This window comes from Artibeus jamaicensis, unplaced genomic scaffold (genome assembly GCF_021234435.1).
Source record: "Artibeus jamaicensis isolate MK-2021 breed Jamaican fruit bat unplaced genomic scaffold, CSHL_Jam_final contig_1015, whole genome shotgun sequence".
NCBI classification, from domain to species: Eukaryota; Metazoa; Chordata; class Mammalia; order Chiroptera; family Phyllostomidae; genus Artibeus; species Artibeus jamaicensis.
Genome location: NW_026521194.1, coordinates 10,478,223 through 10,503,982, shown reverse-complemented (window position 1 = coordinate 10,503,982; position 25,760 = coordinate 10,478,223). Strand labels below are relative to the sequence as shown.

Below are 25,760 nucleotides of genomic sequence, written 5' to 3'. Positions count from 1 at the left end.
CAACCCCATCCCCAAATACAAGCACCTGTTCTTCTGTCTCCTAAGTTTCCTTCCCAATCCTCAGTCTGAGTCATCATTTACTGATGAACAACACACTGCCATGGAAAGAAGCTCGAGCAACCAACCAACTTCACAGAAGGGGAAACAAGCCTTCATGCCCATGCCTGCTCTCCCACCACCAAGAGCCTTCAGTGGTGACCTGGAGGAGTGCTCCATTCCCCCTACAGAATTACAGACAGATGTGAAGCAAGACTTATCTGCAAAGCCCCCCGGCCATTGCCAACACTCACCTTCCAGATGCTACCTGCACAGGGCCAGCCCTGTCAGAACCTGCACCAAAGAACTTGTCAGGCAAGTGTGGGACAGGACTCACTATCACCAGCTATCTGGGGTAGGTTCAGAGATGCTGCCGGGTCAGGCCAGCATTCTCCAGTGGGGGACAGATTTGTGCTTCTCACAAGTGTAGCCAGGCTGTTCTGCTCAGGGTCTCCTGAGGGATTGGCGAGATGTGGGTCCAAGAGCCCCATTTGGACAGGCTCACCTGGACTCAAAGGCTTTGAGTCTTAGTTTGAGGAATGCTTTGAGTGATCTGACTCTTTCAACAGAGATTCAAAGGACAGAGGATGCTGAAAGCACTCAGGGTAAATGCAAAGCCACCTTCTGTTTCCATCACTCAGGGCCATCTTGTCAGTGCCCAGGGAGAAGTTGTCCCTTCTGCGGTGACTTCTGAAAGAGTTCCCATCCTAGCAGGGCCCCTGCTGGGCCAGCTGACCTTGGTTGAGATGTACAGAGTGTTTCTCAATGCATCAGAGTGAGAACATTCCAGTCACTGCTTACCCAGAGACCTGAGAGAAGATCTTTGCTGGAAAATCACTGAGTACTGAGACTCTGACATGAAGTAAGCTTAATTCAGTAGGCCTGAGTAGCAGAGAGAAATAGCCTGGAGCCCAAATATCTTTGTATTGGTATAACAGAGAGGTCCATTTCTGGACGTGTGTGTGAATCACGCCCTAAGATACTGTGGATTCTTTCCTGTGGCATTTCTTTTTTTAAAATATATTTTATTGATTATGCCATTAAAGTTGTCCCATTGCCTTCCCTTCATTCCCTTCACCCTGCACACCCCCTCTCCCCACAGTCCCCCACTTTAGTTCACGTCCATGTGTCATAAGTTCTTTAGCTTCTACATTTCCCACGCTACTCTTGCCCTCCCTCTTGTCTGTTTTCTCTCCACTGTCTATGCTACTTATTCTCTGTACCTTCTATCCCCCTCTCCTCTTCCCACTCCCCTGTTGCTAACCCTCCATGTCATCTCCATTTCTGTGGTTCTGTTCCTGTTCTAGTTGTTTGCTTAGTTTGCTTTTGTTTTAGGTGTGGCTGTTAATAACTGTAAGTTTGCTGTCATTTCACTGTTCATATTTTTATGTTCTTTTTCTTAGATAAGTCCCTTTAACATTTCACATAATAAGGGCTTGGTGATGATGAACTCCTTTAACTTGACCTTATCTGGGAAGCACTTTATCTGCCCTTCCATTCTAAATGAAAGCTTTGCTGCATAGAGCAATCTTGGATATAGGTCCTTGCTTTTCATGACTTGGAATGCTTCTTTCCAGCCCCTTCTTGCCTGTGAGGTCTCTTTTGAGAAATCTGCTGACAGTCTGATGGGAACTCCTTCGTAGTTGACTATCCCCTTATCTCTTGCTGCTTCTAAGGTTCTCTCCTTCATTTTAATCTTGGCTAATGTAATTATGATATGCCTTGGTGTGTTCCTCATTGGGTCCAAGTTCTTTGGGACTCTCTGAGCTTCCTGGATTTCCTGGAAGTCTATTGCCTTTGCCAGATTGAGGAAGTTCTCCTTTATTATTTGTTCAAATAAGTTTTCCACTTGTTGCTCTTCCTCTTCCCCTTCTGGCACCCCTGTAATTCGGATGTTGGAACGTTTAAAGATGTCCTGGAGGTTCCTAAGCCTCTTCTCCTTTTTTTGAATTCTTGATTCTTCATTCTTTTCTGTTTGGTTGTTTCTTTCTTCCTTCTGGTCCACTCCATTGATGTGAGTCCCAGTTTCCTTCCCATCACTATAGGTTCCCTGTGCATTTTCTTTCATTTCACTTAGTGTAGCCTTCATTTTTTTCATCTAATTTGTGACCAAAATCAACCGGTTCTGTGAGCATCCTGATCACCAGTGTTTTGAACTGTGCATCTGATAGGTTACCTATCTCTTGGTCACTTAAAAGTATTGCCTCTGGGGCTTTGATTTGTTCTTCTGAATGAGCCATTTTTGGTCTGGTCACACCTCTTATGTAGTAAGGGGCCAAGCCTTAGGTGTTCACCAGGGCAGGTCTACCCCACTGGCTGCGTTGTGACATGGGGGTGGGGTCAGAGAGGGAATAATGGTACTTGCTCCATTCTCTCTCAGATTTTGGTCCCCTCTGCTGCTTCCCACAAGCAAATTGGGCTATTCTGGTGCTGGTTCCTGGATGGGTGGGCTTGTCTACATTCTAGGACCCTGTGGGTCTCTTCCATGAACTCTCCTGTGAGGCTGGGAGCCACTGCTGGCACCTCAACCCCCACAAGTTTTTAATCGGTGCTTTTAGGTTTTATTTCCTGGCCCTGGGGCCCTGGGTTGCATGGTCTGTCTCACTGCCCTTTTTTTTTTGCCTGGTTTATCTGCGCACAAATATGTGTTCAAGGTCAGCCAACTGCCTTGTGTGCATCTCACTGGGTTTGCTCGTTTCCTCCTCGCACCTGTGTCTGCCAACCACCGCCTCTTCCTGCCGGGACCCCTCTCTGCTGGCCACTGACTCCACCCCTCTTACCCATCTGGATGAATGGTTCATTGTTGTCGGACTTCGGTACAGTTCAATTTTCTGTCCTGGTTGTGTTTTTGTTTCTAAATCTTTGTTGTCCTTAAATTTGGTTGTGCAAGGAGGTACAGTGTTTCCACCTCCACCTCCATCTTGGTCAGAAGTCTATTCATTCTTTCCTGTGGGGTTTCTTTATGAGGCTTAGAACTCTCACTGCCTTGACAGGTGCAGATAGAATTGCATTTCTCAGCTGCTCTGGATGGTGATGAAGAAGGTGATGGTCATGAGGGTGATGATAGCCGATATTCTGAATGCTTACTATGGTCTATCACTCTAAAATGGCTTTGCAAATATAGTCCACTTTTCATAGAAACTTTATGAGGTGGGTGATATTATCTCTTAATTTACAGAAGAGGAAACTGATTTCAGAGAAGCTAAATATCTTGCCCAAAGACACACAGCTTGTACATAAAGTAGGACATAAACTTAGGATTATCTGAAACAGAACAAGGCCATGTGTCTGGGCTGCTTTTCCCTCTGTGTTCAAAGGCTGGTGCTCCCTCCAGAGGGAGTGCAGCTATGGAGGAGATGATTTTTTCTTTGGAAATGATATATGTGTATGTATATATAATTTCTATTTGAATTCATCAAAGATGTGTTTTAATGTATGTGTTACATTGTTATAACAGAGTAGTTCAGAATGTGGGCTTTAGAATCAGATGAAGCTGGGGTTTAATTGTATGACCTTGGGTAACTTACTATTAGCCTCAGCTTTCACCTCAAGAAAATGGGAATATAATAGTAACTATAGCATAGGGATTTGGGGAGGAAATAAGATTATGTACATAATGCACTTTTTACAGTACTTAGTACATAATGAATATAGTTATTATTTCATTATCATTATTATTAAATAAGTATCTCAGAACTTCATTTTAAAGGAGTTACTAGAAAGTTACAACAATATGCAAATGTGGCCAAGGTTTAAGAACTGGGTATTGAGGGGAAAAGTGTACATATGCCCTTTATTCGTGTTCTCTTTCATTTTCTATTAGCTGGAGATAAAAGACTCAGAAGCCCTGTGAGGCTGCGGAGCCACAAGGCAGGAGGAGAACCTCCTACCAATCAGAGACTTCTATTGCCTTAAGCTACTGAAATTTGGAGGGTTATTTTAAATGTGTATCTGCTGGAGTTACCCTAACTAAAATCACTTCGGCACTAGGTTAGAGGCCACAAGAGAAAAGCAGATTTGGGCGTGTTCCATGTGGTCTCCAAAATGTATCAGATAAGGCTATTTCTGGTCACAAATCCACTGTCAACGAGAGACAGGTCACTCTGCATCTTGTCCAAAGACTATGATGCAGGCACTGAGTTCTCAAGAGGTGTTCCTAAAAGATTTTGGGTCTGTCAGTACAACTGCTTGTGTCTGGTTCTTTTTTTTAAAATAAGATTTTATTTATTTATTTTTAGAGAGGAAAAAGGAGGGAGAAAGAGAGAAACATCAATGTGTGGTTGCCTCTCACATGCCCCCTACTGGGGACCTGGCCCACAACCCAGGCCTGTGCTCTAGACTGGGAATTGAACTGGTGACCCTTTGGTTTGCAGGCTGGTGCTTAGTCCACTGAGCCACACCAGCCAGGGCTGTGTCTGCTTCTAAGTCAGTCATCTTCATCCTCTCAGCATCCAGCAGATCAGCTGTAGAGAGAGGTGGTCATGCATTGGAAGCCATAGAGATGAGGGAGGGCATGGGTGAGATATGAGTTCATAGCTAATTTGTAAATTTCAATAAGCCACATGCAAATAACAGCACATGGACTGAGCCTCCCTTCCTTATTTACATGGTTGATGCCTATTGGTTGTTTGGCCTGGGCCCCCCCATCACTGAGAATCTCCCACAGCCACAGCTGTCAATCTCTGAGAATTATGACACCTTCTCACAATGGAAGTAACTTCAAAATACTAGGGTGTCAGACCTACAAGGACCTTGGAGGTTAGTAGGTTCAACCCTCTCACTTTATAGATGTGGTGCCTGAGCTGTAGAAAGAGGAAGTCACTTGCCCAAGGTCACAGAGGTACTTAGTGGCTGATCTGGTTTTGAGATGACTAGATCTTCCATTTCCTAGTCTCTTCCACTGCATCATGCTGCCTCCCCCATATTTTCAAACTTTCCTAATCAGGAAATTAAAAGTTTTGACAGACAGGACATTTCTAGCCCAAAGGAAGGAAGAAAGGAAGGAATTGTTGTGGCATACATGTATTTTTAGTTAATGGGAATTAAAGTTAAGTTTGAAAAATAATGTTTTTAGTTCTGTAGTCCTGACAGCTCTGCTGCCGCCACCACCCCCTGCCCACTTGCCAAAAGTCCGGGTTTGAATCCCTTTATTTTAGAGGGCAGGTGCCAGGTAGCTCTAAATCATAGGTATAAATAAATAAACAAATAAATAAACAAACAAACCTGGATGGACAGCACACAGAGGAAGCTTTAACGAAACATTTCAAAAATAATTTTGTTAATTACCATATTCCGCCATTTCAAAGATTTGGAGCAAGCTCACAAACGTTGCTCTCCTTCCTCCCCTTGACCCCATTCCACTCACAAGTACAAAACAACAGGGAGGGTGAGGTCCTCATTTTTGCAAAGTTGACTTTTTGATGGCCAATCTCTTGGGTCTGAAGAGTGAAAAAAAATGTTTTTGGTGCCAAAGACCTTAATTAATTTGCTCTTGTTAAATTCTAATAACTTGACCCACTGGAGCAGAGAATGTCCCATTTGTTTTCTGTGAGGCTCTGTCAACTTCTCTGCTGGGTCAGACAGTGTCATTAGAGATGACGGAAGAGGAGGCGGGTGGAACCAGGACATTAGATGTAATCAAATCTTCTCATTGAGGGGACATGGGTGAGGGAAGCCGAAACCTTCAAGAAGAAGCACTGCTCCAAATAACAGCAGACTCTCAATTATGTGAGGACACAGGGTCAGGTTCCCTAGGCTGTGACTGGATTGGGCAAACATTTATTGAGTGCCTACTGCGAGTAGAATCTACAATTCTACTGGCCACTCATGTTTAGGAGTGCCTGCTTCTTTGCATACACCTTATTTAATCCTCTCAACAGCTCTGAAGACAGTGTTATCATTCCATTTTACAGATAAGGAAGGGGAAGCAGAGAATTTTTCGGGGACCCTGGAAACTACACCAAGGTGGACCCTGCACCCACCATTGTGAATCTCATCTCCTCCTTCCTGAGCTATTATCTGAGGGCCAAAAGACTAGCCCTAGACTAGAATGTGGAGCATCCTGCAAGGACTCACCTGAAGAGGTAAGCCAGACCTGCCTTGTAGGGGCCATGGTTCCTGTCCTACATTCCTCTCAGTGAATCTGGTGTCAGGTGTGCTCACTGGTAGTTCTGTGAGTCTGAATATCTAGTTGAGCCTAAAAGCGAAGATATTTCTAGTAGACCTTGCAGGTGCTACTTGATTCTCCCTCCCGGAGAGCCCCTATAAAGCTGATATTCTGTAACTACTTGTGCAGTGCTGTGTATTTTCCCTCAAATGGCCATCACATTGCAGAGCAGGAGGAGTGGCCTGTACTTAAACTTCACCCTTAAAACCATCACCATCACTACTGATCATCATCACCATCCTCAAAATTACCATCATCGCAACCACCATAAGAATCTGTGATTTCAGCTACTTCCTGTTACCTCTCTCTCCCTTCTCCATGTCAGTATTATTCCCATTTTGATTGTGTCTGCCAGCATTTCCTCTTGTGGACAGCCTCTCCTAGAAGAACACTGAACAGAGAGTCCTACCTTGCTGCCGGACTCGGTCTAAGACAAATCTGTCAGTCTCACAATGTTTTATCATCTAAAACATGGGAAGAATCATTCTTGCCCCTGGGGACATGCTCTGACACTGAATTAGCTCCAGTTCTAACCAACAAAACGATAGAACAATCTAAACATTTTAAAGGTGAGATGAGCCCTGGCATGTGTGGCTCAGTGGATTGAGTGCCTGGCCTGTGGACCGCAAGGTTGCTGGTTCAATTCCCAGTCTGGGCACATGCCTGGGTTGCAGGCCAGGTTCCCAGGTGGGGGCTCACGAGAAACAACCGATCGATGTATCTCTTGCACATCGATGTTTCTCTCCCTCTCTTTCTTCCTCTCTTCCTTGATCTATAAAAGTATATAAATAAAATCTTAAAGAAAAAAAGATGAGATAGCCTAAATATAACTGTATCTGACCACATTTGGATGGCACCAAAAGCAGTTAGCATCCCTGTGCATTCCCCTCCCATTCACTGGCTGTCTCCAAGCACTCACTGGCCTGTCAGACCGGAATGGATAGATCATGGTGTCGCTGTGCATCCGGGAAATTATGTTTTCCTAAAAGCCTAGAAGGAAGGAAAACAATGTGAAAACTCTCAGTATTTTAGCTTAGCTCACTCTGCTTCTCTCAGAAAGTGAGTGACTGCATGCAAGGTGGATATAAGAAGGAAAAAATTAGAGAGATAGACATGGGCCAGGGAGAGGCAGGTGGATAGGAGGAGATACTATGAGAAGGAGAGACCAGAGCACCAAGCAGGCCAGAGTGGGTGTGCTGGGTGGCTCAGAGCCACAGGGAACAGAAGAGGCCTGTGTGTGAGGGTTCCTCCCTCGTGTAAGTGGGCCTCCCCCCAGGTGTAAGTGGGCCCAGGTGTACCAAAGTGGCAGGTGGCATCTGCAGGTATCTCATAAGTGATGCCGTGGGACTCCTGCTATCTTATGCAAGAGGGCTCATAGAAGGAGCACTTGAATGCCAGTTAGGAGACCTTGCTTCTAATCCCAGATGAGCAAGTTTGAGCAGACTGCTTCCCTTCTCTGGGTCCCAGCTCTCAACTGCAAAGCAAAGGGGCTACACTGGTTGATTGTACAATCTCTTCCTTATTCAATTCTCTCAGTCTTCAGATCTATGGAACCCTGAGTGACAGACAGTGCTGATGCTCCTCTATCTCATCCATGCTTCCACCAGGGGAAGAGAATACTTCCCTGCCCTACCACCTCTTTTATGTAAGGTTTGTTGGTAATGTGCATTGGCCAATGTCTGTGGGTAGAAGGAACAGTATGGCAATACTGAGCTGAAGCTTAGAGAAGTATTGCAAATATCAACCAGTCCTTTTGTGTTCCTGCAATTGGTTAGGAGAAGAATGGGCCCCTGTAGCCCCTTCTCATTTAACATGGGTCCCAGCATGAGGAAACATTCAGAGCAGGCCCAAGCCCAATGCACAATTGGAAGCTAAGCCCAGCCAAGCCCAGCAGAGCCACAGCCATTTCGTAAACTCATGGATGGAAAATGAATGATTCTTATTGTAAGGCCCGGGAACATGGGAGTTGTTTGTTACTGCAGCCAAGGCTGACTAATACACCACGTGACAGGAAAGCATGTCATAGATGCTCACATCAGGGACAGATCAAAAGCCTGCCTGAAGGAGAGTGAAGGGCAGCTGGAGGGGTCCCTACAGGAAGGGCCTCCAGTGCTTCCCCCTCCGTGCCAGAGCCCCATACTTCCATATGGAGACACACCTGGTTTTTGGCATCAACAAACCAAGTCTCAGCAGGAATAGGAAGGGAGTTTTGTGGCAAAGGGAACTAAATGAAAATGCCTCAAAGTCAAAATCCTCCCATTAACAGTCCTCTTTTTTCCATCGTCCTCCAGACCTGATCAGTTAGTCTCTTTCACTGCCTACATACTATCATTAAAAATCTCTTGAACTAGGAGTTGATGTATTGGTTTTGCTAGCATGAAGTGGCAGCAAGATGCTTAGACAAGTTTACAAGTTCCGGCATCACTGGTCTCTGGCTGCTATAATCAGTATGCAAGTCTCCAAAGTCTCTGGTTCTAATATGAAAGGACCCCAGAGGGACTCACATGAATATCATCCCAGCCAAATTCTAGCTAATAGATGTTTTTCTGCCAAACAAGGCAGTGTAGCATTTTGATATAATACACAAACCAATGCCCAGAGAAGACAGCTGTGGAAGGCAGTCAGCACTATGGCCTGGGGGGTCATCTGAAAGTTCCGGGTCAGGATGTGCAACCAGTGCTTAAGCATGTTTCATGTCACTCAGGGAAAACCAGGGCCATTCCCTATCTTCTGAATTATTTGGGCAAAGACTTCCAAGTTAATAGCCATAGTCATTTCTTGGGAAAAGCAAAAAGACCCAGCCCTCCACCAACCAACCTAGCAAGAGGGAAGACAGAAGAACATAGATTTGGGAATGGGATAAGCAGAAACTGAAGTGGTGAATTTCCAACTTTTTCTAAACACTGAATGAAGCCTTTTAAACAGAATCTTACCTGAAAAGGAAACATATGTCAATAGATAAAAGAACAGAAGCTCAGGGTGAGGCAGGGGTGAAGTTTCAGAGCCTGTCTTGGCAGCATTCCATTGCTCCCTCCTGAATGACACTGGGCGTGGAAGCCCAGCACCGCATACAGTTTGAAAATGACTAGACTAGGGAAACCTCGGGCATTGGAATAGGCTTATGGAAAGCTGAAAAAAGGAGGCAGGTATCACTGATACTGTTTCTGGGCATTTTGCTGAGAAAAGAATGGAATTCAAGGCACAGGCATTCCTTGTTTGGCTGGGCAGCCATGGGGTACACAGCAGAGAGGGAAGCCCATAGCATTCTGCTAAAGGCAAACAGACTGACTGACTTTTCACAAATCTTAGTGGCAAGCCTCCTTATCTTTATATTCAGCCAGGTAAGACAGGTTCGCCTGGGAAATATTTAGATCTTCCTTCTTTCCCTGCTTCCCCCTCCTCTGCACTGAACCGCTGGCCCCTCTCAAGCTCACAGGTTCAAAGCTGGTGCCTGCTCTGCTTTGACCTTTTCAAGGGCAGGACCTAAGGGGTTTGTCTAACTCACCATCATATGGCTCCCCACTTCCCCTAGAGACAAGCCCCCAGACTCACCTACGCACACCACATCCATGAATCCATACATCCCGTAGCAGATCTGGAAGAGGAGGTCTTGGCGCTGCCATTTTGCTGAGGGACTGAAGGTTGACCAGATGAGCCAAGAGATGCTGGCAATGAGGAAAAGGGAACCCAGGATGGCAGCTGCAATCTGGACCTTCTCAATGACTGTCAGAGAGATGGCCTGCCACTGCGGGAAAGACAATGATAGCTTAGCTGTTGCTCAGATACCCTCACCCCATTCCCAGCCCACTCCCACTCATCCCCCTTCAGTTGTCGCAAACTCTCACTTCCGGTTTAGGATTCAAACCAGGGCTTCCCAACTAGTGATCCAGTGGATATTTTTGCAAGTTTTTGAGTTTTACATTGTACTTCTGATGGGGAGGAAACCTATATCACACCACATGATCAAAAGTCATTATGGGGTTGGGGCTCTGGGCAGGCATGGCTGGGAAGGGAGGTTTTTGTAATTGCTTATGATACCTACAGAGAAATGGAAAGGCGGAAGTGAATCGCAGCATTAGTGTGAGTGGTGTTCCAGGACCCAGGAATATTCTTCTCGGAGCAGCACTATTTATTTTCACACTAATAGGTGCTGAGAGGACGCAGGCCTTTCTTTACTTTCCTACAGCAGCACCTGGCCGGCCATTTGATGCACATGCCAGAGATGACCAGTTCAAAGGACAAGAAGAGGACACAGGGTATGAGGGAGAGATAGGAAGAACAGTATAATTTACTGACTATATATGAACACTGAGATCTCATTTTTCAGTGGAAGAAGTATTATACCAATAGCAGTATTGATGGATGGGTTATAGGTGTGGGTAAGCTTGAATTCAGAAATTCTGCTCTTCTATGGCTGACCTAGGGAACAGAGGCCTAAATGAGGCTGGAGTTGGGAATTAGCTTGGGATCTAGTCACGCTGTCATTCAGTAAATAAGTACTGAGTATTCTCCACGTGCCAACTGCTCTGCTAGGTGCAAGAGACAAAGTAGTAAGCAAAAACATATAAGATTTCTGCTCTTATGGAGCTTACAATTTAGAAAACGGACGACCATATAATTACTTACAAATGTAATTTATCAGGAGTAAGAAAGGGAGGTACACAGCACTGTGAAAGTCTATGACATGGGGCTTTGACTTCCCAGAGGAAGTGATGCTTGAGCTGAGTAGGAGTTTACTAGGGGAAGGCAGGAGGGGTGAGCAGTCTGGGCACAGGAGAGAATGTGAGCAAAGGCACTGTGAGTATGAAACCCCGGAAGAAGGCCAGTGAGTGGAGCAGAGAGACCAAAGAGACTGTGGGGTGAGAAAGCTGGAAATATAAGAAGGAAAGATCGTGTGGAATCTTGAAGAATATGCACAGATTTTTTACTTTATCCTAAGAGTAAACACTACGTTTCGAACAATTTTAGGCAGTGAAGTTGAACAGTTTTACAAAGAGAACGCTGGGGAAGGTGAAGGGTAGGGCAGTCTCCTAATTGTAGGAATTTGTGTAACACCTTGTGGAAAACAGCCCCCAAAGCATTTCCACCTGCACTGGAGGAAAGGCTGCCTTCCATCTGCCAACAGTGAGCCCTCGCTCTGTGTTAAATGGCCGGGATGGGAGCCCTGATTCTCGCTCTAGCTCAGACTGACCAATGGCCCGCAGGGAACTGTAACCATTGGAAAACATTTCACTTTTAGTCTAGATATAGGACATCAGCCTTTACATTTAATTATACAGATAGCGTCCCATTACAGGTAATTGGGCCTTTAAATTTTCCACTGCTTCCCTCAGCCTAGGGTTACACACAAGGGATTTTTCCAGAAGATAGACTGATCCTACAGACTTTGCTCACACAAGACAAATGCTTTTTCCAGAGCCCGCCCCACTGTCTGTGAAGAGGGTTTCTGACTGAGCGCTTTGTCGCTGCGGTGAAGTTATCAATAACCCTCACTTTCTTGTGCTCCAGACTTCAAAAATCCCAAATCCAGGGGCACAGAAAGGTCCCCCTAATTCCTAAAGCCCTTTTTACCAGCCCCCAAGCCACCTATGGAAACTAAACAGGGCCCCTGACCACAATCTGAAGCACCATGAGCAAGGACCGGGTGCGGGGGCCACCGTCAAGGCTCTCCTCCTGTCTGTCCCATGGGAGGCCCCGCAAGCAGCGTCAGGAGCAGAAGTGCAAGGAGAGAGCCGAGAACAAGAGACTGACATCTCAAAGAGAGGCTGGGAAGGCGAGAAGGGCCCCACAAGTTCCAGGTTCTGCCACCGCCAGACATCCTGGAGCTTAGCTCCAGGACAGATTCTGTGCGCAGTGTCTTGATATTCTCTGTGTTCTGCCCCACAATGAATGCACCGACCGAGGGGGAGGAGCTCGAGGCCTGCCTGGCCGCTTCCTTCCTTATAACAAGGAGCACTGAGCACAGCACTGGTGACCCAATTCTAGCTGAGCTCTGCCCCAACTTGGGGAGTGTGACCTAGGAGAAGTCCAATACATCATAAAGACTCAAGTTTCTCTTTTGTAAAAGTGGAAATAATTGGTCTCACTTCCTAGAGTATTATGAGAGTTAAATAACTCTCTAATCAGTGCTTTGAAGTGTATGGGCTGCCATTGTTTCTATTCTTTATTATGTTTCATCAAAAATACAGTTAGGCATGTGGGGGTGGGGTCTTCCTGAAGGTAACCATACTCAGCAAACGCAGTGCTGTGCACTGTAGGGTAAGCTTTAAGGGCCTGACGCAGGAATTAGGCCCCTTGGATGCAACCCTGCTCCACCAGGGTAACCCCGAGCACAATGCTGACCCTTCTGTGCCTCCGCTCTTTCATCTGTAAATTGGGAATACTAACAGTACCCCCTGCACTGGGTTGTTTTCAATATTAACTGAGATGATGTATATGAATACTTAGAACAGCGGCTAGCCCCCAGTAAGCAGCAAACGTTAATCTAATTGCATTTCAGGTATAGCCGAGACAGCCACGAAGTTGAGACCACAGGGCCACACTGAGACTCCTCCTGCTAGACCCTGAGCTTGCAGTCACCGAGATAACATGCTGTCACAGCCACTGTTTCTCACGACTTCGTACGAGGCCTGGAAGAAACCTCCCCACACTGAGCACAGGCAGCCCTGGGCCCCCCACCTATTACTCTGCCCCCTCGCAGGTGGTCTGGCTGGGCTATGGGGGTGGAAGTTGCCCCCCTGAGGCTCAGCAGGCAGCTGCTTCATACTTGGCTGGGCCCATGGGGCCCACACACAAGTGGGACGGTTTGGGCCACAACCATACAGCACTGCTGCCAGTCCAAACGACTGCCTTCGTCTGGCGCTGTCTGCAAAAGTGAAGTGGCGTGTACTGAGCATGCACTGCTGCACTTCCAAAAGTAACATAGTAGTAACCTAACAATAAATTAGTAGATCAGTTTCGTCGACACTGCCATTTGCTTACTGTACTAATGAGATTAGAATAACCTTCCCCTCCTCTCTCACTCACACCCCAGGAAAGAGCTATCCATAAACGGTTTTCCATTTTATGAGTCAAGGGCCGGTGCCCGTTGTGAGCCAAAGGGGCACTTAGGGGTAGACGGGTAGGTTTGACTCTGCCCGTTCTCCCAGGCTTGAGTCAGCTGAGGAGGCAGGGGAGAGTTAATGCACCCAGGGCCTGCAGTCAGCTGTCTCGTGACATTGCTATTTTAAGACGCTGCAAGATTTGAAATGAATGACTAAAGACGGACCGGCAGGGGGAGAGGCACCTCTTGTTCTGACCCCTCGGTACACCACCAGGATGGCTAAAGTGCCTGGAGGGGTTGGGGGGATGCAGTGCCCCGTGCAAAATTGCATAGTGTGTAATTTTATCTACAATAAAATGCCCTGGACACTGCAGCTCCGCGTTTTCAGGTGGCCCCGCCCCCTCATGCAGAGACCCCACCCTGCCATCACCACCAAACCCCCTGCCCTCCTGGGCTTGCGGGATCAGCTCTCTCCTCCGCCTCAGAGAGGAGGAGTGAAACAACCGTGCAGCCCAGCCGTTCAGGTTCCCATCCTCACTAGCCTGATGGTTAATAGGTTACATGGCAGCTTAACTGGCTGACTGTGCGTAGGTGGAGGTATGTCAGCAGCCGAGTGCTCTCTATATGCGTGGGCCTCCAAGGGAAAGCTGTTTGGGTTGGAGGATACATGAGGCGGTACAGGGCCCGCTGGCTCCTCTGGGGTGTTGGGTGTGTCAGGGCGGGGTGTGGGGGATGAGGTAGGGGACCCCTCAGTGCTCACAGGTTCAGCCCTGTCTGAATCTGCCTGGCAGGCCCCCCCCACCCCTGCCATCCTGAGCCCTGGCTCCCCCTGCCCTAGCCCTTCATAGTAGCCTCTCCCCTTTTCCTTCTTCGTGATTGCCCTTCTCTTTTCCTCTGCCTCCCTCTCCTGTCTCTTCTCTCTTCTTCTCTGGTCCCTTGTCACAAGAAGGGTGATCTGTGAACCAGCAGCATCCGTATCACCCCCATCACCTGACAGCTTATCAAGAATGCAGAAGCTCAGGCCCTTCCCCAGACTCCTGAATCCTGTCTGCGCTGTGACAAGGTGAAGTGCATGCACATTAAGGTGTGGGAAGTGCCTTTGTGCCTCCTCTCCTCTTCTTCCTTTCCCCACCCTTGGCTTCATCTCAGTCTTGCTCCTCGCTCCGCCCTCTGTCTTTTTTCCCATCCTGCCCTCTTCTGCCCTCTGGTCTTCCTTCCTTCCTTCCTTTCTTTCTTCTTTTCCTTTTTCCTTCCTCCCTTCATCCTTCCTTTTTCTTTTCCTGTCCTTTCTGCTTCCATCCATCCATCCACCCACCTCTTATTCTCTCTTCCATCTGACTCTCCACACTTCTTTCCTTCTATATCTATTTCTCTCTCTTTCTGCATTCCCTTCTCCTCTCCTTGCTGAAGCTTGAGAAAAAACCCACAAAAGTTATTTCAACTTTCCTTGTCCAAATATCATCTGTGGTCTTATCCACCTAACCCATCTCATGCCTTTTCTCCAAACGTCCCTGACCCTAAGGGGACATGGTCCTCCCACCAGAAAGCCAGGACTGTGGGAGACCGCAGGTCCCAGCACCCCAGCGCCCCCAGCCAGCACGCAGCCCCTGGTTGTACCTGCAGAGGATTCTTTGTGCTTATGGCAATGACGTGGTACTTGTAGTAGCATAGCTCACAGCTCCAGCAGCCCCGTTCGCTGATCCACTTGATGAGGCAAGGCTGGTGGGTACACTTGACAGAGCCGTCGCAGCGGCACGGGCTCAGCAGCTCCCCCTGCAGGGAGAAAGGCACAGGGTGGTGAGGCCCAGAGTCTGGCTGACAGGCGGGGGGCGGGGCGGGGGGGGAGGGGGGCAGGCTGGCTGTAGGGGGCAGGTGTGGGCAGGCCAGAGCACGCCACCAAAATCAAACCACGGGCTTTGTTGGAAGACACCGGACCCCACAGAGAAGACTCCAGTCTCCCCGCTGTGGAAGCCAGGCAACTTCAGGGAACTCAGCTAACAGTTCTAGGCCCTGGGTCCCATTCGGTGCTGCCTACATCCTAGGGCTTCTGTGAAAATGAGTGAGTGGATTCCTAGGGAAGCCTTTTGCCATCTGAAGGGGGTGTCAGCCTCAGCTGCCTTCTCTTTAAAAACTCAGTCAGGGGTCTCAAGTTCAAATGCTCTCAAGGTTAGATAGGCAACACAAGTGACAGAAACTAGCTGGTGGAAAATGGGACAAATTGGAAGGCACAGACTTAAGTTAAAGGGATGGCCACTCAGCTCCAGCCAGCTGTAGACATGGAAATCCATGTGGCAATTTTTCTGTCCTCACCTGAGGACATTCTTTTCATTGCTTTTAGAGAGAGAGGAAGGGAAAGAGGAGAGAAGCATCGATGTAAGATAGAAACATGGACTGGTTGTCTCCTGTACCCGCCCAGGCTGAGGCTCCTATGAGCCCAGACCAGGGATCACACCTGCAACCTAGGTATGTGCCCTGACTGGGAACTGAACCCACAACCCTTTGGTTACAGAGTGTCACTCCAACCAACCAAGTCACACTGGCCAGGTCTGTGTGGCAATTTTCATGTAAAATCTCCAATACTCAAATATTAACAGCTAGTGCAGTGTTTTGCCCAAGTTTAGTGCTCTGATCTTGAGCTTTTGCATTATGCTGCAGACCCGCTCATAGAGTCCCAGGTCCCCTCTGTGAAGCCTCTCCACCTGGGTGTCAGAGTGACAGAAGCATGGCAGGGGGCCAGGCTTGAGTCCAGTGGACCCGAGGAGGTTGGGCTGGCCGGGCCCCTCTGGACAGCCTCAGGCCTTGCCGGGAGTGGCTGGGATGGTCAGTCTGGGGGAACGGGAAGCAGGGAGGCAAAATGCCTGCTCTGCTTTTCCACTGTTGACAGGCCATCTTCTCTGTGGCTCCAGGCCCTTCCCACACCTCTGTCACAGCATTTACCCACTGGCCTCTGGGTCACAACACTGTTATCCCTCACAGGGACAATATCTTACTCATCTCTGTATCCTTAGCACCTAGTTCAGCACCGAAAGCAGGCACTCTGCCCAGCTTTGACAGTGGAATGTGTGCATATCTGTCTGATGAACAAGAGGTTGTATTCCTCTAGGACCCGGGCAGCTCTTGCTCCAGGTGGGCAGCTGTGGCACCTGGAAGAGGAGTAGAGAAAGACAGAGATGCCAATGACTGGGCACTCCTGGCTCCCATGAAAGGCTAAGAGCCCTTGGAATGGGGTTGCCACTGCGTGTCTCTGGGAAAGGAACAGGAGGAGGGGCTGTGGGGAGAGGTGCTGCTGGGGAGAGGCAAAAGCCCTCATTATTCATGGCAGCATTTCTTAGGCTCATTTATTCTAACAGGGCGAGCTGGATTTGATTAATCGGGTTGTTAAGCAGCCATGTCAAATTGCCGATCAGGTAAGAGACGTTACTCTTGGTCCCTGGCAGTGGCACCAGGTGACACTGAAGGCTGCACTTCTTGCTTCCCAAGCAGCAGACATGTGACAGGGCAGGTGTAGCTGGGCCACAACTGATAATAAGACCTGGGCTTTCTATCATGACTCTAGATGGGAGCCACTGGGGCTCCCATTCCCAATGTATTTATCTGGGAAGGGGGTGGTGGGGGGCGTGACCTGCTCCCAGTGCCTGGCTGTGCAGCTTCCCTTGGAGCTCCTGGCCCCCCACTCTCTCCCTTAGGACTGGACAACCCAAGAGGCAGAATAGGGACTTTTCAGGTACCACAAAGAGTAGAAAGCAAGGACACCAAAGCTGTTTTAAAAAGTTAACTTTGATGAAGGAAGCAATCCAGAATTTTAGGGAAAAAGCAGACCTGCAAGAAGCTATTTCAACCTTGGTGTTCATGCAAGTTTTGTATTTTATGGTTTTAGTATATTACTTATATTGGGAGGAGAGTCACAATCTTTTTTTTTTCTTTTTTTTTGGTATGTTTAGGGCTCTAAGAGGGCTTAACTGGATACTTTACTGTCTTTGACTGGTCAGACCTGCACCTCATCAAGAGCAAGAGAAGTGGAAATGAGCCAACAGCTGGACAGATTCAGGTTAGACTTAATGATGTTCTTCGCAGGAAACTGTTAAAGGCTAACATGGTAGAACATGGAAGCTGAGGTGGTAAACATCTCTCAATATAAGAGGGACCTCTATCGAAGAGAGAGGTTTGATGGCCAACTCAAGGTCACTTAGCTAGCCAGTGGCACGGCCAGAATGTAAATCTTTCTGACATCAGACTCTGAACTTCTCAACACACGAGTCTGCTCACTCCCTTTCTGCAACCTGCTCCACGCCATCCCTCCCCCACCTGTGCCCCTGGGTCTCTTCTCTGTCTCTCCTTCCCAGATCCCACACCTTCCCTGGCCCAGCTCTGGCCCCTCCACCAAGATACAAACTTGTTTCCTTTTCCACATTTTGTAATTATTCTCTCATTGTTTTTTTCTGGGATTTGAGCTGCTCCGGCATACCCCCTAGAATGGGCACACTGACAGGACGGGTCCCAGGAGGTGGGAGAGGACCAGCCCCTCTGGCCAAGCTCCTGAGGCCCCAGCCTTTGGCCTGTGAAGATTATTGTGCTCTTGTCTGTGGAGCTCCGCAAACTCCACAGATCAAAGGGGCTTATTAAATGCAAAAGGCACCACACACTTTCTTGATGGTCTGCTTTGAGATTTGGGGCCTAGCAACTGCCCTGAGAATGACTCAGGTGAGAAAAAACAGGTCTTCTCTAATCCCAGGCTCCCACGAGACACTGTGTGGGATAGGAGGGAAGAGTGTGGTGTTTGGAGTCAGACTCCTTAGGTTTGAATGCCTCTTCACCACTTACTAGCTGTGCAAACTTGGGCAAGCTTCTTAACCTCTCTGAGGCTGCGACTCCTCATCTTTCCATTGTTGGCAACTCTTACCTTCTCCAGGGTGGATATAAGGCTTGTCTGAGATCGTGCACACAAAATGCTGGACACAGTGCCTCGCACAGCTAAGTCCTCTTGTGGAAATATTACAATTCTAACTCAAATTTTCCTAAGGATTTTAATTTCATAGTTTTTTCTACTCCAGTTCTACTTGATTTTCCTACAACAAAATAGTTAAGGAAGGGATTGCCCTGGCTGGGTGGCTCAGTTGGTTGGAGCATTGTCCTGTACACCAAAAGGTCTGGATTTGATCCCTGGTCAGGGTACACACCTATGTTATGGATTCAATCCCTGGTCATGGCGCATATAGGAAGCAACCAATCTATGTTTCTCGCTCACATTGATGTTTCTCTCTCTCTCTCTGTCTCTCTCTTGCTCCCTTTCTCTCTCTCTCTCAAATCAATAAACATATCTTTGGGTGAGAATTTTAAAAAATAGTTAAGGAAGGGAGCCAAGCCTTAAGTAAAAGGTCAACTGAGCCCAGAGAAAGGTTGAAACTAAAGAACTAAGAGTCTGCCCTTCTGAGGTGGGTAAGTGGCCAGAACATGGATCTCCTGACTTCTGGCCCAGGACTGTCCTCTGTATTATCATGAGGTCACTGAGAAAGTTTGGGGGCTCCCATCCCTGGGGATGCTGAACAGAAAAGGGTGAGCCCTTGGATGGGTTAAGTGGGGTCATTCTAGAGGCAGGAGGCAGGTCAAGGTGAGCCACCACCCTTGGCTGTGGCTGAGCTGGATGGTGGGAAGAGAACAGGATGGGGTCTCCTTCCTGCCAATGACACAGCAAGCGGCAGCTCCTCCATTCACAGGTTTCTTTATGTTTATTTTGGGCCTGCTTCATTTTTCCCCCTCTCAATCTGAAAGCACTTGCTTCTGGAGTCCTTCAGTGACCTGGCTGCTATGGCATGGCAGGTAAGCCAAAGACTTCTCCTTGCACCTACACCAGGCATCCCGGCCATGCAGCAGAAAGAAACAGATCCAGGAGAGCCAGGCAAAGGCAGCCCAGCCCTCTGCAAGGTGCAGTTTAAGGAGATCAAAGCAAAGGAGCTGAAAGAAACACCAGCCTTCGGGTATAGTTCAGAGGCCTTTTCCTTTAGTGAGACTAGTGTGGTGGGTAAGAGTTTGGGCTCTAATCTCAGACAGACTTGGGTATATCCAAGCCCTTACAATCTGCATGACCCTGAGTGAGCCACTTAACCTTTCTGGGCCTGATTCAATCATTCTTTTATTCATTAAACATTGATCTGGTACATTCTAAGTTCTGTTATGGGTGTCAGAAATATAGCAGTGAAAGGAACTAAACAAAATTCTCTAGGAGGGAGAGACAGACAATAAAAAAGATTAGGAAACAGTAAGTACCTAAGCTGCTATCATGTGCTATGGAGGAAAATAAGCAGGGAAATGGAATACCAGGAAGGTGGCGAGTTGGAATTCTAAATACACTGCCTATGGAAGGCTTCACCAAATGGAGACATCTGAGTGAAGACCTGAGGATGCTAAGAAGCAAGCCATGCAGGTGTCTGGGGACAGAGCATTCCAGGCCGGGGGAACAAAGACCCCAGGGCAGAAGCATGCTTGGCATGTCCCAGGGACACTAAAGTGGCTGGTGTGTCTGTGGTAGTATGAATGAGACAAGAGAAGTGTGAGATAAGGTCAGAGATGTACAGGGGATGAAAAATAGTGGTAATTAGGTGAGGCCAGTGGGTTATTTACTGTGAATGAGATGGGAAGTTATGAGAGTATTTTCAGCAGAGGACATGACTCAATCTGACTGGGTTTGATGGGATCACTCCTGCTGCTGTATTGAAAATAGACTAGAAGGAAGTAAGGGCTGAGCAAGGAGACCAAAGGCTGCTGCAGTGATCCAGGCCCAGGCAAGCAATGACGCTATTTTAGACCAGCATGGTAGCAGTGCGGAATCCAAGAAATGGTGTTTTTGAATATGTTTCTAAGATACAGATGTTAGGATTTACAGATGGATTGGATATGGTGAATGAGAGGAGAAAAGCCAGGAATGCTGCTGATTTTCACCTGAGCCATGAGAAGGATGGAGAGTTGCTTTCAACTGAGATGAGGACAACTGAGGGAAGGGCAGGGTTTAGAGGGTAGATTGGAAGCTCAGCTGTGCACATGCCAACTTTGAGATGTTCATTAAAGTCTAAGTGGAGACATGAAATAGGAGCTGCAATGTGTATTAGTCTAGAGTTTGGGGGAGAGGTCCAGGCTAGGATACAGATTTGAGAGTCATTGTCCTACACATGGCATTTAAAGCCACAAGCTTGGGTGAAATCACCAAACAGTGAGTGTAAGTAGGAAGGAGGCAAGGTACCAAGGCAGCTCCCTGGAGGATGTCAGAGCTTGGAAGATGGGACAGAACCAGTAGGAAAGGGCGAGAGGGAAAGTCAATGAGATGAGAAGACTACAGAATGTTACAAAAGACAAAGAACACAATGTATTTCAGGAAAAAAAACAAAGGAATGAGGACTCCCGGCCAAAATAGAGGCATAGGTAGACACCTGTGCCTCATCACACAACCAAAATTAAGGACAACAAAAATTTAGAAACAAAAAAAAACGACTGACAGAAAATTGAACTATACAGAAATCCAACAACCATTCATCCAGACTGGTAAGAGGAGCAGAGTCAGCTGCCAGCAGAGAGGGGTCCCAGCAGGAAAAAGCAGTGGCTAGTGGACCCAGGTGTGCAGGCAGCAGCTGGCAGACCCTGAGCACAGGGTGGCAATGGCCAGACCCAGTGAGGCGCACAAGGTGGCTGGCTGACCATGGTCACACATTCACACACAGATAAACCAGGCAAAAAGGGGCAGCGAGACAGACTGTCCCCACAGATAAACCCATGGCCCCAGTGTCAGGAAATGAAGCCTAAAAGCACCACTTAAAAACACTTGTGGGGGTTGAGGTGCCAGGAGAGACTCCCAGACTCACAGGAGAGTCCTTTGGAGAGACCCACAGGGCCCTAGAATGAACACAAGCCCACCCACCTGAGAACCAGCACCAGAAGGGCTCAATTTGCTTGTGGAAAGCAGCAGAAGGAACTGAAATCTGAGAGAGCAGAGCAAGCGCCATTGTTCCCTCTCTGACCTCACCACCACAAACAGCGTCACAACCCAGCAACTGGGTCACCCCACCCAGGTGAACACCTAAGGCTCCGCCCCTCACTATGTAACAGGTGTGACCAGACCAAAACAAATGGCTCAAATGAAAGAACAGATGAAAGCCCCAGAGCCAATACATCTAAGTGACCAAGAGATAGCCAACCTATCAGATGCATAGTTTAAAGCACTGGTGATCAGAATGCTCACAGAACTGATTGATTTTGGTCACAAATTAGATGAAAAAATGAAGGCTACACTAAGTGAAATGAAAGAAAATGCACAGGAAACCAATAGTCATGGGAAAAAAAACTGGGACTCACATCAATGGAGTGGAACAGAAGGAAGAAAGAAACAACCAAACAGAAAAGTAGGAAGAAATAAGAATTGAAAAAAATGAGGAGAGGGTTAGGAACCTCCAGGACATCTTTAAATGTTCCAACATCTGAATTATAGGGGTACCAGAAGGGGAAGAGGAAAAGCAACAAGTGGAAAACTTATCTGAACAAATAATAAAGGAGAACTTCCCCAATCTGGCAAAGGAAACAGTCTTCCAGGAAGTCCAGGAAGCTCAGAGAGTCCCAAAGAACTTGGACCCAATGAGGAACACACCAAGGCATATCATAATTACATTAGCCAAGATTAAAATAAGAGAATTCTAGAAGCAGCAAAAGATAAGGGGACAGTCACCTACAAAGGAGTTCCCATCAGACTGCCAGCAGATTTCTCAAAAGAGACCTTACAGGCAAGAAGGAGCTGGTAAGAAGTATTCCAAGTCATGAAAGGCAAGGTCCTATATCCAAGATTGCTCTAACCAGCAAAGCTTTCATTTAGAATGGCAGGGCAGATAAAGTGCTTCTCAGATAAGGTCAAGTTAAAGGAGTTCATTATCACCATGCCCTTATTATGTGAAATGTTAAAGGGACTTATCTAAGAAAAAGAAGATTAAAAGTATGAACAGTAAAAAGACAGTAAACTCACAGTTATTACCAACCACACCTAAAACAAAAGCAAACTAAGCAAACAACTAGAACAGGAACAGAACCACAGAAATGGAGATCACATGGAGGGTTAGCAACAGGGGAGTGGGATGAGGAGAAGGGGGGAGAAGGTACAGAGAATAAGTACCATAGATGGTAGGTAGAAAATAGATGGGGGAACAAGAATAGTATGGGAAATTTAAAAGCTAATGAACTTATGGCACATGGACATGAACTAAAGGTGGGGAATGTGCTTGGGAGGGGGTGTGCAAGGTGGAGGGGAATGAAGGGGGGAATGGGACAACTGTAATGGCATAATCAATAAAATATATATTTTTTAAAAAGGGAATGATCTGCCCTGTCAAGTGGTGAGATGATGAACCAAGTTGGTTGAGAGCCGAGGGCTAACCATACATTTGGTGAGTTTCCTTTGATTTCATCTATTTTCCAGGGGAAATATGAAGCATGCCCATGAGTTGGAAGTGCATGTGAGGGAGGAAGTATTTGACTCTTGAGAATTAGTATAAAATAGTCATCTAGGAGAGACTGAGTGATCGGAGTAGAGAAATAAAGAATGACTGCTGGCAGCACTGAGGGTCTTTTCTATGAAAACAGATAAGGCCTATGAAATAGCTGTTTCACAATGAAACAGCTCATCTGTGAAACTGGAGAATATATAGACGTAACAATATATTTAGCACTATGCCTGGCACACAGTAAGCTCTCAGTAAATGCTGCTTCATACGTGAGGGGTTAGAATATGGGTTAAAGCAGATCCTCTTGTCTCTAGGCCCACCTTCTCACCTACTTCAAACACTGATCAGCATCCTTCCTTCCTGCTTTATATAACATTCTCTTCTTATTAATAATCCTAATGTTATAAGCATTTCACAGTTTTAATAATATTGTCATAGACATTCTACCTTTTACTACCACAATAATTAAGTGAGGCTAATAATTATTTCTCCTGTTTTACATATGCAGACAACCTCTCAGAGAGATTGTTCTTGTATAAGAGAAAGGCAGAGTAGGACTCAGAAACCAGTTCTCTCCATCAGGTTGCCTGTACCCACAGCATCTCTGTCACCCTCCGCAGCCTTGTCCATCAGATCCTTACCTTTCCAGCTTTGATAAATGAATGGTCTTGCTGGCTCTCCTATTACCTTATAAACATGATGGCAGAAATTCTTTGCCCCCTTTTTCCTCTCCTGTGAACCCAATTCCAAGCAGTGTTCATTGGGTACTAACTGATGTGGTAGGGGCAGGGCATAAGATAGGGTTTAAGTTCATCCACACTCCTTCTTCATACCCCATCCTTGATGAGGAGGAGGCATTTGTTAAGTAAAAATTAAGAGAGACTGCTGTAAGCATAGTAATGTATTTGAGTTTTCTCTTAGTGGCATTTAATAAGGAAGATTACTGATGCCTGTAGGTGCTCTACTGTGGAGACTCAGAGGATCTTAAAATCAGAAGGTCCCCTCCAGGGAGGACCCAGAACCTGTGTGTATTGGGGTGGAGAGAGTAGAGAAAGTTCACTGGAACTGTAGAGAAGAAAAGGAGAGATGCTAAAGAAAGTAGGAACTTCCCAATGTTCATCCTAGGTAGTCTCTGGACCTAGAGGACAGGTAATTGACTTGATAGGGAAAGTAAAGAACTTCATGGATCACTCCTTGAATTTCACATATTTGGGGGATCAACGAACAGTAAAGACTATCTGTGACCCTTTCTCCCAACCTCATGGGTACAACCAAACTGGTCCATGATACCAACCAACTGTTTGTGTACCTGCAATCTGATTTGATAGTAGAGGAAACAGAAGGGGAGCACCCATGGGGCCAGTGGATTGAAGGAAACCTAGAAGATTACAAGTGCCTTCCTCCTGCAGGAGACCAGACTATGATTTTTTGATTCCACAGACCTGTGTGAGGTCAACATATACTGGTACTGGGATCAAGAAAAATGACCTATCATGAAGACCTACTTACCAGCAAAGGCTGTGATACAAAGATGAATGGGAGAGGGTGTGACTCCTGCCTCTCTGAAGGATGGTAAAGCAAGTTTCCCCCTTATCTATGGGAGGCAGGCTGATGTGCAAGATGACCTTCAAATATCCTGTGGCCCTGGGATCCATTGTTGCACACAGATAAACTGTCCTCAATTCTCTGCATATTGTGTCAGGCCATTTACAGGCAGCTGGGTTTTCTGCCCAGAGTCCTTTGGGGCCAACCTTTCACTGCGACACCATCCACAACACTTCCCGCCCCAGCCCCTTTCCCACCAGGCCCCTCTCAGGCTTCTTAGCGACCCTCTCAACAACACCAAGGCCAAACCCTGGCTCCAGGAGACTAACAGCCTATGGACAGTGGCAGAGGAAAATAAGAATTGCTGCAAGATACTTTTATTTTTAAGGAAAGAACTCTATTACTAAGTAGAAAAAACAATTCTAAGGCTTTAATGAAATGTAGTTATCTATACAAAATCCAATTAACTATATAATTATTTCTAGTTTTACTCATACCAGTAGTTTGCTTAACACATTCACACACACACACACACACACACACACACACACACTTATAATCTGCTCCTTCTTCATGGAAAAAACTCCAGGCTTCCTGTTTATCAGATCAAACAAACAAACAAACAAACACAAAGACAAGGAAAACACACAGAGACACAAACCAAACCCTCCGAACCATGTTTTCTCATTTTCATGACATTTATTTTATTATGGCAGTGTTTTCCTTCCTATAATTTAACTGGTATGAGACAAATGTACCTATTCCCTCTAACTGCCTCTAAATGTACTCAGCTGGTACTAGAAAGAAGTTAACCTCACAATAATTGAATTTAAATAACATTCAGTTTCATAAAGTCAAACATGATCTGCATAATAAACAAACCAAGCTATCCGAGGACTGGTGGAAAGAAAGGTCATATTTTATGTGTATATTCATAATCATATCTGTATTATTAATTACCTAAATGTGCAATAGACTGTCTGTTTGTCTTTCTGTACAACCCATCATTACCATCATCATCATTATCAAAGAGCTAAAATTAAAGGCAATCTGCTCTCAGACCTCTGCCTGACTCAAATGAAAAACATAATTTCAATAAACCTTGAATGGCCAGAATTGCGCTATCTGCACAGAGCAGCGGGCTGGGCCTACTTCCAAGGTTCCAGGCCACCAGGCTGAGATTCCAGAGATTCCAGGTCACTGTGTCCTCTCTCTCTTCCCCACAAGCCAGGCCCAGCCAAGAGCACAAGTTGGTGGCAAGTTAAGGGGCAAATATTCAATTGCCCCTGAGGTCAGCCCTCCCCAGTCCCTCTGCACTGGAAGAGTGATGTTCAGCTTCAGTTGTGCAAAATCTTCATGTTGTTTGAAGAGGCTGTGGTGAAATTCTGCAAAAATTAGTTTTCAATTATTGTAATTAATATATCATTCAGTGTGTTTAGGGGATACAGCAGATGTTACGAGTGTAAATGAGTTTTAGTGACATGTTATACTTCACAAA

The 25,760-nt window shown here is 46.6% G+C and overlaps 1 protein-coding gene across 1 annotated transcript in view; it reads right to left on the bottom strand.

Annotated features, from left to right (window-relative positions):
• The window catches only part of MARCHF4 (membrane associated ring-CH-type finger 4), an 87,614-nt gene that overhangs the window by 5,299 nt on the left and 56,555 nt on the right, over nucleotides 1–25,760 (bottom strand). Inside the window, exons 2-3 of the mRNA XM_053662457.1 lie at nucleotides 14,862–15,017; nucleotides 9,755–9,947 (exon numbers count right to left, since the gene is read on the bottom strand). Coding sequence (XP_053518432.1) covers nucleotides 9,755–9,947; nucleotides 14,862–15,017 — 349 coding nt within the window. The remainder of the gene's footprint in view (nucleotides 1–9,754; nucleotides 9,948–14,861; nucleotides 15,018–25,760) is intronic.